The following is a 14639-nucleotide window of genomic DNA, read 5'->3' on the forward strand; positions in this document are numbered from 1 at the left end:
GCTAATGCATTTTTGAGAGCCATCAATCAGGCAGAAAAAAAAACTAAAAAAAACTAAGTGATACAACGTGAAAATGGCAAAATATACACTCCAAACATTTTTTTATTGCAAGAAACAAAAAGCACACAACAGCCTGTACGTACATACAAAATACTAACTATAGACAGACAGATGTAGAACATGTCATCATGTTCATTAGTGTAAAACCTAAACGATCTAAAAAGGATCATACATTAACTGTACAACACAGTGTCATACAGGGAAAATGCTATCATAGTTAATATGAAACAGGGTTATGGGCACAAATTACCCATAACAAATTACCCAAATTTCTACAAAATAAGTGTGCAATTTATGCCATAAATATCCATATTCAACTGAGTTGTCATCAAAATACATTTTATTTATAATATGTACTATGATCAGTTGGATATTAAGGTCTAAAATGATATACTTCACTGCTACTTTATAAAGATAAAAGCAATGTGTAGAAAAAGTGTGCGATTGTGTTTTTACATACTGCTTTTGTAGTTGCCATCACTGGTTCAGTTCAACTTACAACATATGTCTTGCTTGTAGATTTAACACCTCCAATGGGAATTCTTCTAACAATTACAGATGAATTCTTAGGAATTAGAGCGTTATCATCAGTATATTCTTCTTTCGTCTGCGCGTTGGTGATCTGCAGGTAGCAGTCGGCAGCTTTCAGCTTCTCTCTCCCCATAATCTGCTTCTTTAAGTCTCAGAGGGAGATGTGGAGCCCATCAAAGGTGACGGTATCATAGTTGAGTTTAGAGGAAAATTTATAATGCACACAGGACGTGGTGCCAAAGGATTCCTAAGGTTCAGCGAGGAGATGTGGACACTCTCAATATATGTATATTTATAAACTTTAGAGCAAAATATGTATACACACAAAACACTCAAAGACACTGAAGGACCCTAAGACCTCAGATTAAATACCCCCCAACCACAAGCAGGGGTTCGTAAGAACAATAATAATCCAGAACCCCCCAGATACTCAGAATCACATTCTTCAACCTTCTTTCTTGGCACAACTTCAATCCACCAGGTTACTTGCTAAATTCCTGGGCTTTAACTCTCCTTCTGGACTGGAGCCTCTGTGGAAAGCTGGCTTCAGTCAGCCATTTTGTCTCTGCCCGCACATAAGCTCTTTTTTAGTGGCATGCTTTTCAGTTATAAGTGACATATGATAACACACACCCATTTAAAGCATACTCTTCAATGGTTGCTTGTCTATTTAGAAAACTGTGCAGTCATCATCTAAATAAAATTTTGGAATATTTTTATCATCGCTGAGGAAATATTGCACCCATTGAAAATCACATTTCATTTTCTCCTTTTTGCCCTTCCTTAGACAACAACTAATCTATTTTATGCCTCTATTTTTTATGCCTCTTTGTCTATTTTGGACAATTCTTACAAATGGAATCATATAATCATATGGTATGCTATCTTTTTTTACTTCCTTCTGTTAGTGTGTTTTAAAGGTATATTTATGTTGTCTCCAGGGTGATGAAACATCCTGTGGAATGGGGTTTTGTATTTGCAAAGCATACATCAAATAAGGGAGAAATATACAAAATGTATGAAACTCAAGTAACTCAATAGTGAGAAAACCGAATAACTCAATTAAACAATAGGCAAACAACCTAAAGAGACATTATTCAAAAGAAGACATACATTTATATACATTCCTGGAGCAAAAAAAAGAAAAATAAAACAGTTCAGATGAAAGTCAAATCAAAAACTCATACCTAGAAATATACTTAATTGAGGAGATGAAAAATTTCTACAAAGAGAACTATAAAACAAGAAAAACATACCATGCCCATGGATTGGTAGAGTCAAAATTGTTAAAATGTTCATATTACCCAAAGTGATTTAAGGATTCAATGCAATCTCCATCCAAATACCAATGTCATGTTTCACAGATCTAGAGAAAATAACTTCACACTTCATCTGGAACAAGAAAAAATCCTGAATAGCCAAATTGTATGCTAAAAAAACAAATCTGGAGGCATCAAGTTACCAGACTTCAAACTTTTCAGCAAGGCTCTAGTACCCCCCAAAACATGATAATGGTGCAAAAATAGAGACATTGGCAATGGAACCAAATAGAGAGCCAAGATATAAAAGCTCTACCTACACCCAACCAATCTTTGATGTATACTAAAGAATAGAAGCCTTATTCAATAAATGGTGCTGGGAAAATTGAATAGCCATGTGAAGAATAATTAGCAGAACTTTGTCTCTCACAATTCACAAAAATTAATTGAAGGTGGGTAAAAGACCTACATCTAAGACATGAAACTAAGAATTCTAGAAGAAAATGTAGACAAAACTCTTCTAGATATCAACCTAGGAAAATAATTTATAATTAAGACCCCAGTGGCAATTACAACAACAACAAAAAACAAATATATGGGATTTGATTAAGTTAAAAAGCTTCCACACAGATAAGGAAATAAACAGCGTACATAGGCAACCTACAGAATGGGAGAAAATATTAGTAAACTATACATCCAATTAAGAGCTAATATCCAGAATCAACAAAGAACTCAAACAAATAATCAAGAAAAAAATAAAACTCCCATTACAAAGGGTGCAAAAGACATGAACAGTGGTTTTACAAATAACATAGACATATGGCAAATAAACATGCAAAAGTGCTCAGTGTTACTTATCACCAGGGAAATGCAAATTAAAACTACATTGAGACATCACCTTATGCCTGTTGGTGGCTTTCCTTTTGAAGTCCAAAAACAATAGATGATGCTGTGGATGCAGAGAGAAAGGAATGCTTATATGCTGTTGGTTGTTCTGGAAATTAGTACACTCTCCATGGAAAATAGTATGGATATTTCTCAAACAACTAAAAGTAGACCTTTCGTTTAATCCAGCAATCCAACTGTTGGGTATGTATGCAAAGGAAAACAAGTCAATTTATCACTCAAATTTTTATTGCAGCACAATTTACACAACAAAGATTTGGAATCAATCCAAATGCCCACTAATTCATGACTGGATTAAACAAATATGGTATATGTATACAATTGAGTACTACTCAGCCACAAAAGTGGATGAATTAGTGCCTTTTTCAAAAATCTGGAAAGAATTGGAAATCATTCTCCTAAGTGATATATCTCAAGAATGGAATAACTAATACCATATGTATTCTCCAATAAATTGAAAGTAATGGATAGGCACACATATGCACAGAGCAATTAAAAGTCACTGGAAATTAAGCAAAGGGAAGGGGGAAAAGTAGGGGCAAAAAACTACCTAAAGGGTACAATGAACATTATTTTGTTGATGGGCACACTTACAGCTCTGAATCATGCCAGCTAACAAAAATACTTGTTAACATTTTGAGATATTAAAAATATACATTTTAAAGTTTAAAAAATCACAAAGAGACAACAGGTATATGTGAAAAATCTCAGCATAAGTAATCATCCATGTGATAGAATGGCTATCACAAAAAAGAAAAGGGCAACAAGTATTGGTGTATTTGTGTGGTGGACAGATACTTGGATACTTGAAAACTGTTGGCACATTAGTGTGACCTTTATGAAAAAACAATACAGAGGTTGCACAAAAAATTAAAAAATAAATAAAAATAGAATTGCCTTGTATTCCAGAAATCAAACTATGGACTATGACTACCGATATGTTGGGAGATATGTGCATTCCAATTTCCATGGCAGCATTAATCACAACATCCATGATATGGAAGGGAACTTTGTTCCAACATCTAGTAGAATAGCTGAAGAATATGTGGTATATACACAGTGGAATATTGTTCAGCCTTTTAGAAGAAAGAAATCCTGTTTTTCATACCACATTGATCAAGCTGGAGGACTATATGTAAAGTGAAATCAGGAAGTCATAGCCAACAATTACAACATGAAGTCTCCTTTATGTGGAATCTAAAAGTGTCTAGCTCATAGAAGCAGACAGAAGAATGGTAGGTACTGTGGGGTTGTGAAATAGGAAATAAGAAATAAATTCAGGGGTGGTGCCTGTGTCTCAAAGGAGTAGGGTGCCAGCCCCATATACCAGAGGTGGTGGGTTCAAACCCAGCCCTAGCCAAAAATGAGAAAGAAAGAAAGAAAGAAAGAAAGAAAGAAAGAAAGAAAGAAAGAAAGAAAGAAAGAAAGAAAGAAAGAAAGAAAGAAAGAAAGAAAGAAAGAAAGAAAGAAAGAAAGAAAGAAAGAAAGAAAGAAAGAAAGAAAGAAAGAAAAAAGAAAGAAAGAAAGAAAGAAAGAAAGAATTTCAAGATATCTATTTTCCATTCTGATGAGTACAGTTGAAAACAATAAAATTTATTCTTGAAGGATAACATGAAAGGGGAAATATTAGCAAAACATATATCTTATAAGGGTCAAATTATCCAGAATATATAAAGAACTAATATAAGAAACTAATATAAGAACTAATATAAGAAACAAAAATACAAAGAAGACAATTAAAATTGAACAGACTTGAAAAGCCATTTCTCCACAGAAGATACACAAACTGCTAATAAGCACTCTAACAGATGGTCAATTTTCCCTTAGCAAAACACAACTCAAAAGGACAAATAGATGTTACTTCAAATCTACTAGGAGGATGTAGTCATTTTTCAAGAAAGAAAATAATAAGTATTGGAAAGAATATGAAGACATAAGCATGTTCCTAGCAGAACTATTCACAAGAATCTAGAGATGGAAATTACCTGAATATCCATTAATGAATAAATGGATAAACAACTTGGGTTTACTATATAGAGGAATATTACTCAGCCATAAAATGGAATGTACCATGCTAACATTACCCAGTAAAACAGGCAAAAGGAAGGAAGAAAAGAAGGAAGGACAGTAAAGAATAAAGAAGGAAGGAGAGAAAGACAAAAATCACAAGAGTTGAAGCAACATCTCAGCATTATCATAGGAATCAAATACATGAACTTACTGTAAAATCTAAATTCTAGCATCTGTGTTGAAAATTCCATCACTTTTCCTTTATTTACATGGAAATGCAAAGATTTAGGAGTGCCAAATAACTTTAAAAAAGAAAAACAAAGTTGGAGAGTTATTGCTTCCTTATTTCATAAATACATGAAAGGGATACATGAAGCTTCATAAATCAAGACAGTGGATATTGACATACACTAAAGATGGATAAACAGATAAATTGAACAGAATAGGGAATCTAGACATATACCCATATTATAGAACTAATTAAATTTATTTTAATTATTTTTACATTTTTATTGTTTGGGATTCATTGAGGGTAAAAAGAAATAGATTATGCTGATTGCATTTGTTAGATAAAGTCCCTCTTATAATTGTGACCCATCCCCAAGAGGTGTGCCATACACTGTGACCCCTCACATCTTTCTGTCCTCGCCTCTCCACACTTACTCATTCCCCTATCCCTCCCCTGTATTGGCTCATCTACTGCCTTCATATTAGAATTGAGTACATTGGATTCTTGCTTCTCCATTCTTATGATGCTTTACTAAGAATGTGTTACAACCCCATCCAGGTTAATACAAAAAATGTAGTCTCAATCTCTTTTAGTGGCTGAATAGTATTCTATGGTATACATATACCACAGCTTATCAATCTTTTTCTGGATTGGTAGACATTTAGGGTATTTTCACATTTTAGCAATTGTAAATTGAGCTGTGATAAACAGTCTAGGGCAAATGTCCTTATGATAGAAGGATTTCTTTTCTTCTCGGTAGATGGACTAGTATTGGGATTACAGGATCAAATGGGAGGCCTAGTTTGAGTTCTCTGCGGATTCTCCATACTTGGTTCCAAAAAGATTGTATTAGTTTGCAGTCCCATTAGCAGTGTAAAAGTATTTCCTTCTCTCCACATCTGCACCAGCATCTGCAGCTTTGAAACTGTGATGTGAGACATTCTCACTGGGGTTAGGTGATATATCAGAGTAGTTTTGATTTGTATTTCTCTGATCATTAGTAATGAAGAGCATTTTTCATATGTTTATTAGCCATTCATCTGCCTTCTTTTGAAAAGGTTCTATTGATCTCTCTTGCCCAGTGATATATGAGATTGTTGGGTCTTTTTTTTGTTAATTAATTAGAGTTCTCTATAGATCCTAGTTATCAAGCTTTTGTTCAACACATAATATGCAAATATCTTTTCCCCTTATGAAGGTTATCAGTTTGCTTCAGTTGTAGTCTCCCTAGCTATACAGAAGCTTTTCAGTATACTTAAATCCTTTTTTTTTTTATTTTTGTTGTTGCAGTTGCAATGGAAGTCTTCATAAAATCTTTTCCCAGGCTGATATCTCCAAGTGTGCTCACCACACTTTTTCCAAAGATTTTTATTGTTTCATGCCTTAGATTTAAATCTTTTATGCATCTTGAATCAATTTTTGTAAGTGGTGAGAAGTGCAGGTCCAGTTTCAGTCTTTTACATGTGGTTATCCAGTTCTCCCAACACCATTTATTGAATAGGGATTCTTTCCCCCAGAGTATGTTCTTGCTTGGTTTACCAAAAACCTGGTGGCTGTAAAATTTTAGTTTCATCTCATGGCTTTCTATTGGGTTTCAAATGTCAATATCTCATTTTTGTGCCAATACCATGCTATTTTGATCACTATGGACTTGTAATATAGCCAAAAATCTGCTAGTGTGATACTCCCAGCTTTGTTTTTATTATTAAGAGTTCCTTGGCTATATGAGGTTCCTTTTGGTTCCATACAAAACAAAGAATTATTTTTCCAAATCTTGAAAATATGATGATGGCATTTTAGGGGATTGCATTGACTTGGTAGATTGTTTTTGGAAGTATAGACATTTTTTTTTTCTTTTTGTAGAGACAGTCTCACTTTATGGCCCTCGATAGAGTGCCGTGGCCTCACAAAGCTCACAGCAACCTCCAAGTCCTGGGCTCAAGCGATTCTCCCACCTCAGCCTCCCAAGTAGCTGGGACTACAGGTGCCTGCCACAACACCCGGCTGTTTTTTGGTTGCAGTTTGGCTGGGGCTGGGTTTGAACCTGCCACCCTTGGTATATGCCGGCGCCTTACCGACTGAGCCACAGGTGCTGCCCTGGAAGTATAGACATTTTAAATATGTTGACTCTTCCCAGCCATGACCATGGTATGGTCTTCCATTTGTTATTATTTTCTGCCATTTATTTTCTTAAGATTTTGTAATTTTCTTTGTAGAGGTCTTTCACTTCTTTTTTTAGGTATATTCCTAGGTATTTCATTTTCTTTGTAGCTACTGTGAATGGAATTGTGCTCTTAATTAGCTTCTCATCTTGGCTGCTATTGGCATATACAAATGCTACTGATTTGTGAACATTGATTTTATATCCTGTGACATTGCTGTATTTTTTTCTCACTTGCAGAAGTCTTGTGTTTGAGTCTTTGGAGCTCTCTAAGTATAAGATCATATCAGCAAACAGTGAGAATCTGATCCTCTGTACCATTTGGACACCCTTTATTTCTTCTCTTGCCTGATTGTATTGGCTAGAACTCCCCACACTATGTTGAACAGTAGTTGCGATAGAGGACAACCTTGTCTGCTTCCAGTTCTAAATGGAAAAGCTTTCAGTTTTACTCCATTCAGTAAAATTTTAGCTGTAGGAGTGTCATAGATAGCCTTAATTAGTTTAAGAAATGTGCCACCTATGCCTATGCTCTTCAGTGTTCTGATTAGAAAAGGTTGCTGGATTTTATTGAATGCATTTTCTGCATCTATTGAGAAGATCATATCTTCTTTGTTTTTGCTTCTGTTGATATGGTGAATTACGTTTATGGACTTGCTTATGTTAAACCAGCCTTGCATCCCTGGGATGAAACCTACTTGACTGTGATGAATGATTTTTTTTAATGGGTAGCTTAATATGTTAGTTAGGATTTTATTGAGAATTTTTGCATCTTTATTCATTAGTAAAATTGGTCTGAAATTCTCCTTTTTAGTTGGGTCTTTTCCTGGTTTTGGCATCAGGATGTTCATTTCACAGAACATGTTGAGGACGATTCTTTTCTTCTCAATTTTTTGGAATAATTTTTGCAGTATGGGTATAAACTCTTCCTTGAAGGTTTGGTAGAATTCTGATGTGAAGCCATCTGGACCAGGGAATTTATTTGTTGGGAGCTTTTTCTTGTTTCTTTGATCTCAATTCTTGAAATTGATTTGTTCAAGAACGCTATTTCTTCTTGGTTAAGTCTAGGAAGAGGGTGTGATTCTAGGTATTAATTCATTTCCTCCAGATTGTCAAATTTCTGGTCATAGAAGTTTTTGTACTACTCAGAGATGATCTCTTGTATCTCTGTGGCATTGGCTGTTATTTCCCCTTTATCATTTCTGATTGATGTTATTTGAGATTTTAGTTTTCTGTTTCTAGCTAATTTGGCCAGAGGTTTATCAATTTTATTTATTTTTTTCAAAAAAACAACTATTTTTTTATTAAATCATAGCTGTGTACAATAATGCAACCATGAGGTACAATGTGCTGGTTCCATATACAGTCTTAAATATTTTCACAGAACTGGTTAACATAGCCTTCATGGCATTTTCTTAATTATTGTGTTCAAACCCTTATACTCTACACTTAGTAAACTTCACTTGCACCCTTCCAAGATGCAACTTTTTGTTTCATTAATTTTCTGAGTGATACTTTTGTTTTCAATTTCATAAATCTGATTTAATTTTGGCTATTTCTTGCTTCTGCTGGGTCTGTAATTAGATTGTTCTTCTTTTTCCAATTCCATTAGAAGGTCCATGAGTTTGTTGATGCACTCTCTTTTTGCTTTTCCAATATAGGTATCTAATGCAATACATTTCCTCTTCTTTCTGTGGGAATAAACATTTTTGTTGGAGTTGAGTACCACCTTTATTGCCTTGTATTCTGAGAAGATACATGGTATTATTTCTATTCCTTTAATTTTGCTGAGATTTAATTTGTATCCTAGGATGTTGTTGATTTTGGAGGATGTACCATGGGCTGATGAGAAAAATGCATATTTTTTATCTTTGGGATGGTCTGTTCTGTATATGTCTATTAATCACTTTTGTTCTAGGATCACATTTAAGTCCATTGTTTCTTTGTTTAGTTCCTGTTTAGAATGTCTGTCCAGATCTGTGAGAGGGGTGTTAAAGTCCCCAGCTATTATGGTATATTGTGGGATGTCATATTGCTCAGACTCTTCAAGATCTGTTTCATAAATGTGATAGCATTTAAGTTGGGTACCTAAATATCTAAAATTGAAATGTCTTCTTGTATCCTTTTACCACTATAAAGTGTCCAATTTTGTTTTTCTTTAGTTGCTTTCATCCACTTGTATCTGAAAATAAGATTACAGCCCCTCCTTTTTTCTGATTTCCATTTACTTGAAACACTGTATTCCATTTCTTAACCCTGAGCCTTGATTTGTCCTTCAGGGAAAAGTGTGTCTCCTGGAGGCATATGGATTTTTTTTTTTTAATCCAATCAGCCAGCCTGTGTCTCTTCAGTGGTGAATTCAGTCCACTGACATTTATGGAGAGAATTGATAAGTGTGATGGAATTTTATTCATCTTGTTATGAGAAAGTGTGTTGTGTATTTTATCTTTGTGTCACTGTGGAAAATATGTTTTCCCCTTTAGCTTCTGGGTGTTTACTTTGTTGGTGGTCCATTGTGATTGTCAGTGTTGAGAATAGGTCTAAGTATTTCCTGTAGAGCTGGTCTTGTTGTGGCAAATTTCCTCAGAGCTTGTACATCATCAAAAGATTTGATTTCTCCATCAATTTTGCAGCTTAGTTTAGCAAGGTACAGAATTCTGGGGTGAAAAAAATGTTTTAAGAATGGTAAAGGTGGATGACCATGCTCTTCTGGCTTGGAAGTTTTCCATTGAAAAGTCTTTTGTCATCCTATTGGCTCTGCCTCTGTAGCCCAGTTGACACTTACTGTTGGATGCTTGCAGATTTTTTTCTTTCATCTTGACTTTGGATAGGTTGACTACAATGTGTTTTGGAGAGGCTCTGTTTAAGCTGAGACAATCTGGGGTTCCATATCCATTTGAAAGGAGTGTGTTAGTGTCTTTAGTAAAACTTGGTAAGTTTTCATTTATGATAGTCCCCAGTAGGGATTCCATTCCTTTGGGATAATCTTCTGCCCCTTCAGGAATCACTATTATTCATGTTTGAGTGCTTCCTGGAGTCTTGTAGTTCTCTAAGTGACTGTTCTGCTTTATCACTCTTCTTTTCTGCCTCTATAACTAATAGGTTAACTCAAAAACTTTGTCCTCTAGCTCTGAGGTTCTTTCTTCTCCATGGCCTAACCTGTTTTTGATACTTTCTACTGCATCTTTACATTCCCTGATTGTCTCCTTCCTTAAACTCTGCCATATCCTTTCTATATTGTACATATCTCTCATTCAACTTTTGGTTCTGTCTGTCCATTTTCTCATCAATTCCTTTTATTGTCTATATTTTAAATTCCCTTTCTGTAAAGTCCATTAATTATTAATAGGTAGAGTCTTCTGCAGTAGATACCTCTCCAAGAACTCCCATTACGGAGTTCCTCTGTTTTGCATTTTTATGTTGCACCAATTGTTCTGTTGGTTCCTCCTCATGTGTTCTTTCTTCTTGTTCACTTTCTTGTCCTCCTTTTCCCTTCTCACTGCCTCCCTTCTTTCAAATTCCCTCGTCTCAGAGCTTTGGTCTTGAAATGGCCTCAGCCTGAGAAAACCCAAATTTTTCTCATGGCCAAATAAACAGAAATCCTTGTTCTTGATGACAATATTTTGCAATATGTCACCAGGACACCAGGTGATGCTATGGTTTTCTTAGGAGACAGAGAGCACCACCAGCAACCCCTATGTTCTTTATTCCAAACTTAGTTGCCTTCATTGATCGTCTGATTGTTTCTTCAGCATTCTCATCCTGCAAGGCTGGGCTTTTAAAGCTCACAAGAACCTTTCAGGGGAGGTCTCACTGTGCCCCCTGACTTCAGTTCCTAAGGGGTACACAGAGTCCCTTAGCCTGTCCCAGGAGTGGATTTATAATCCTTCCAGGTGGAATTAAGATGGCTGTGCTTTAGGCACTTTCTAAGACCTTCTCATGACCTTCCCACAATGGGAGACCACTGGCCACTGAGACCTTCTCATTATGGCTGCCTCACCAGCCATCAAACCTATGGCAAATCCACTTCAATCAGTGTTCAAATGTAGTTACTATATGTTCAAGTCCCCCTCCCTTCCAAGATTTCCACTCAATGCATAGTTCCCCCAACAATTGAAAAACCCTGATAGTCTTCCTCCCTTCCACACCTTTGTGGGAGTCCAGCCGATCCAAGCTGATAGAAATCACCTGCCTAATTTATAACATTTCCACCACTTGGGATCATATGCTGTATCCAGCTCACTCCCTCCTGGCTGTGCTCCCTGAGCTATGACTCTGGATAATTTCCCCCACGCCAAGTATGGTTGGGTTTTCTCTTTTTCCCCAGACATTTTCGTACAGCTCAGTTGAACAATTCTTTGGGTTCACTATCTTGCTCCACACCCATCATCACTGTTTTTATGAAAAGCAGTGCAGCAAACAAGAGTGTGGACTCAGTGCAGGGTCATAGTCCATCGTAACTCAGCCTCTTCCTTGGAGAAATTGAAAAATGTGTGAAAACTCTCAAAGGCATGTTTCGTTTTTTTTTTTGTCTGTTTGTTTGTTTTTTTTTTGTTATTTTTTAAGGGAGAATATTTCTATTAGATGCAATAGAAATTGCATACTCAGCATACTTATTGATGGCTCTCATATTTATTATTTTTCTTTTTTTTTTTTTCCCCAGTGATGGAGGCCAGCAACATCTACCAAAAATGTTTATTAGGAATTGAAGGGGAAAGGTGATTAGAATAGAAATGATTGCCAGTTATACAGTTGTCTATGCCACTGACCATTTTTTCTTTTTTCTTTTATTATTTATTAAGTCATATACACATAGATCATTTACACATTAATCCATTTATGGAGTACAATGTTCTGCTTTTATATACAATTTGGAATGCTTAGATCAAATTTGTTAATATAGGGATTCACTTCATTTACTTAATTATTATTTTAAGACATCTATATTCTATACTTAGATATGACACATACCCTTGAAATATGCTCCATAGGTGTGGCCCCACCATTTACCCTTCCTCCATCAACCCTCCTCACTCCCCTCCCATCCCCCTCATCTTCCCTTCTACATCCTGGTCTCTAGTTGTGATTTATCTTTCATACAAAAGTGTGAATGATTATAAATTGGTTTCATAAAAGTACTGAGAACATTGGATACTTTTTCTTCCATTCTTGAGATGCTTTACTAGGAAGAATATGTTACAGCTCCATCCATGTAAACAAAAAGGAGGTAAAGTCTCCATCTTTTTTAAGGCTACGTAGTATTCCATGGTATACATATACCACAGTTTATTAATCAATTCATAGGTGGATTGACACTTGGTCTTCTTCCATGACTTGGCAATTATTAATTGAACTGCAGCGAACAATCTGGTGCAAATATCTTTGTTACATAGTGATTTTTTGTCTTTTGGATATGCACCTAGTATACGAATTGCAGGGTCAAATGGCAGGTCTACTTTTAGATCCCTAAGTGTTCTCCAAACTTCTTTCCAAAAGGACTGTATTAGCTTACAGTATTAGCTTTCCACCAAAAGTGCAGAAGTGTTCCCTTTTATCTAAATCCATATGTTTCTGACAAAGGTATGATAACCAGAATCCATGGAGAAATCAAACTTATTAATAAGAAAAGAACAAATGATCCCATTTCATTGTGGGCAAGAGACTTGAACAGAATCTTCACTGAAGAAGAAAAGTGCATGGCCTACAGACATATAAAAACTGCTCATCATCTTTAATCATCAGTGAAATGCAAATCAAAACCACTTTGAGATATCATCTAATTCCAGTAAGAGCAGCCCACATAACAAAATCTCAAAGGCACGCTTTTAGAATTATTTTCATACATGTAAAGCAACAAGCAGAATTCTGGTAGAGGAAGACTACAGCTTTCAGTATTGTCATTTTTATTACATTTATTTCATAAATAGCAAGAGCACATATAAATTAGAGAAGAAAAGTAACAGGAAAGAGGACAATTTTTCAGAAAACTGCACCAGTATCCAATATGAAATCCTTTTGTCAAGTTATAAATCTCAGGAATGGCTCTATGAAAACTTACTAAACTTAGCACTTTAAGGCCCAGTTATACAGGAGAGATATTAAATTACTGAGTCATTTGTTTAACAAAAACAAAAATGTAAAAAAGCAGAGAACTGGTTGCTTTGGCAAAAAAACAAAAGAACCATATCATTAAAAGGAGAAACACAACAAGGATATGGAAATTCACATTTGCCTTTGAGGACCACAATGTCCACTGAGTTCTGAACCAGTGATCTATGTGTCACAGGCAAGAGGCTGTTCTGATGAGAAGTCTTCCCAGGGCCCCCTTCACATGCTTATTACTCAGGCTGTAGATGAAGGGATTCAGCATGAGGGTGACCACTGTGTACATCACTGAGACAATAGAAGTTCTCTGGGAAGAATGTGTCCCAGAAGAACTCAGGTAGACCCCAATTCCTGTTCCATAGAACAAGCAGACCACACAGAGGTGAGACCCACAGGTGGAAAATGCTTTATACTTGCCTGCCATGGATGACAACCTCATTAAAGAGGAGAATATCTGAGAATAAGAGAATAGGATCCTCATGACAGGAAACACACCCAGAAACACATTTGACACATACAATATGATGGTATCAACAAGGGGATCAGAGCAGGTCATCTTGAGGAGATGAGCCATTTCACAGAAGAAATGTGGGATTTCAGTGCCTACAGAGAAGGTCAGTCTTGTGATCAGTAGAACATGAACCATGGCAACCAGAGACATGATGAATAAAGGCATCAGAACCAGGAGGCCACAGAGGTAGGGGTTCATGATGACCATATAGTGAAGAGGGTGGCAGATGGCTACAAACCAGTCATAGACCATCACAGTCAGCAGGAAATTATCCAGTCCACCAAACATCATTACAAAATACATCTGAGTGAGGCATCCTATGTAGTAGATGTCTTTGCTTTGCGTTTGGATGTTCACTAACATCTTTGGAATCATGGTGGAGGTAAAACAGATGTCAGCCAAGGAAAGGATGGAAAGGAAGAAGTACATGGGGGTGTGCAGGTGAGAGTCAGAGCATATAGCCAGGAGTACAAGCAGATTCCCGAGCATTGTGACCAGGTACATGGATAAGAACAGCCCAGAGGGAAGGGGCTGCAGTTCAGGATCTTCTGAGAGGCCCATGAGGAGGAATTGTGATACTTCTGTGTGTTTTTCTGCTTCCATGTAGCTAGTAGTGTGTCTGTCAGGGAGGAAGATAAATGGAACATTTTATAAAATGCCAGGTTACACCTTGGCTAGTTATCACAGTATAATGATTCTTCACAGTCAGTAGAGTCTTTTCAAAGACTGTATTCACTTTGTTGAGCAGGAGGCCACTTGTATTTGAAATGTGAAGAATTTCTCAGACTTCCTTCCAATTAGCAGCAATCCCTCTATTTTCTCATCTACTCACTAGATTTGATTCTCATATTAAACCTCTTGTCATTA

At 36.1% G+C, this 14639-nt stretch overlaps 1 protein-coding gene and 1 pseudogene across 1 annotated transcript; both read right to left on the reverse strand.

Moving 5' to 3' along the window:
* Nucleotides 1-466: 466 nt before the first annotated feature.
* On the reverse strand, nucleotides 467-1856 carry LOC128579298 (E3 ubiquitin-protein ligase RBBP6-like; annotated as a pseudogene).
* An 11580-nt stretch (nucleotides 1857-13436) lies between these two features.
* On the reverse strand, nucleotides 13437-14375 carry LOC128579324 (olfactory receptor 7D4-like). Its single transcript, XM_053581466.1, has one exon. The coding sequence runs from the start codon at nucleotides 14373-14375 to the stop codon at nucleotides 13437-13439; it is 939 nt and encodes a 312-aa protein (XP_053437441.1).
* Between the last annotated feature and the right edge of the window lie 264 nt (nucleotides 14376-14639).

The sequence above is a fragment of the Nycticebus coucang genome, unplaced genomic scaffold (assembly GCF_027406575.1).
Source record: "Nycticebus coucang isolate mNycCou1 unplaced genomic scaffold, mNycCou1.pri scaffold_44, whole genome shotgun sequence".
Classification (NCBI taxonomy): Eukaryota; Metazoa; Chordata; class Mammalia; order Primates; family Lorisidae; genus Nycticebus; species Nycticebus coucang.

Coding starts and splice junctions, on each gene's coding strand:
- LOC128579324 (XM_053581466.1), bottom strand. CDS start 14,375: ATGGAAGCAGAAAAACACACAGAAGTATCACAATTCCTCCTCATGGGC.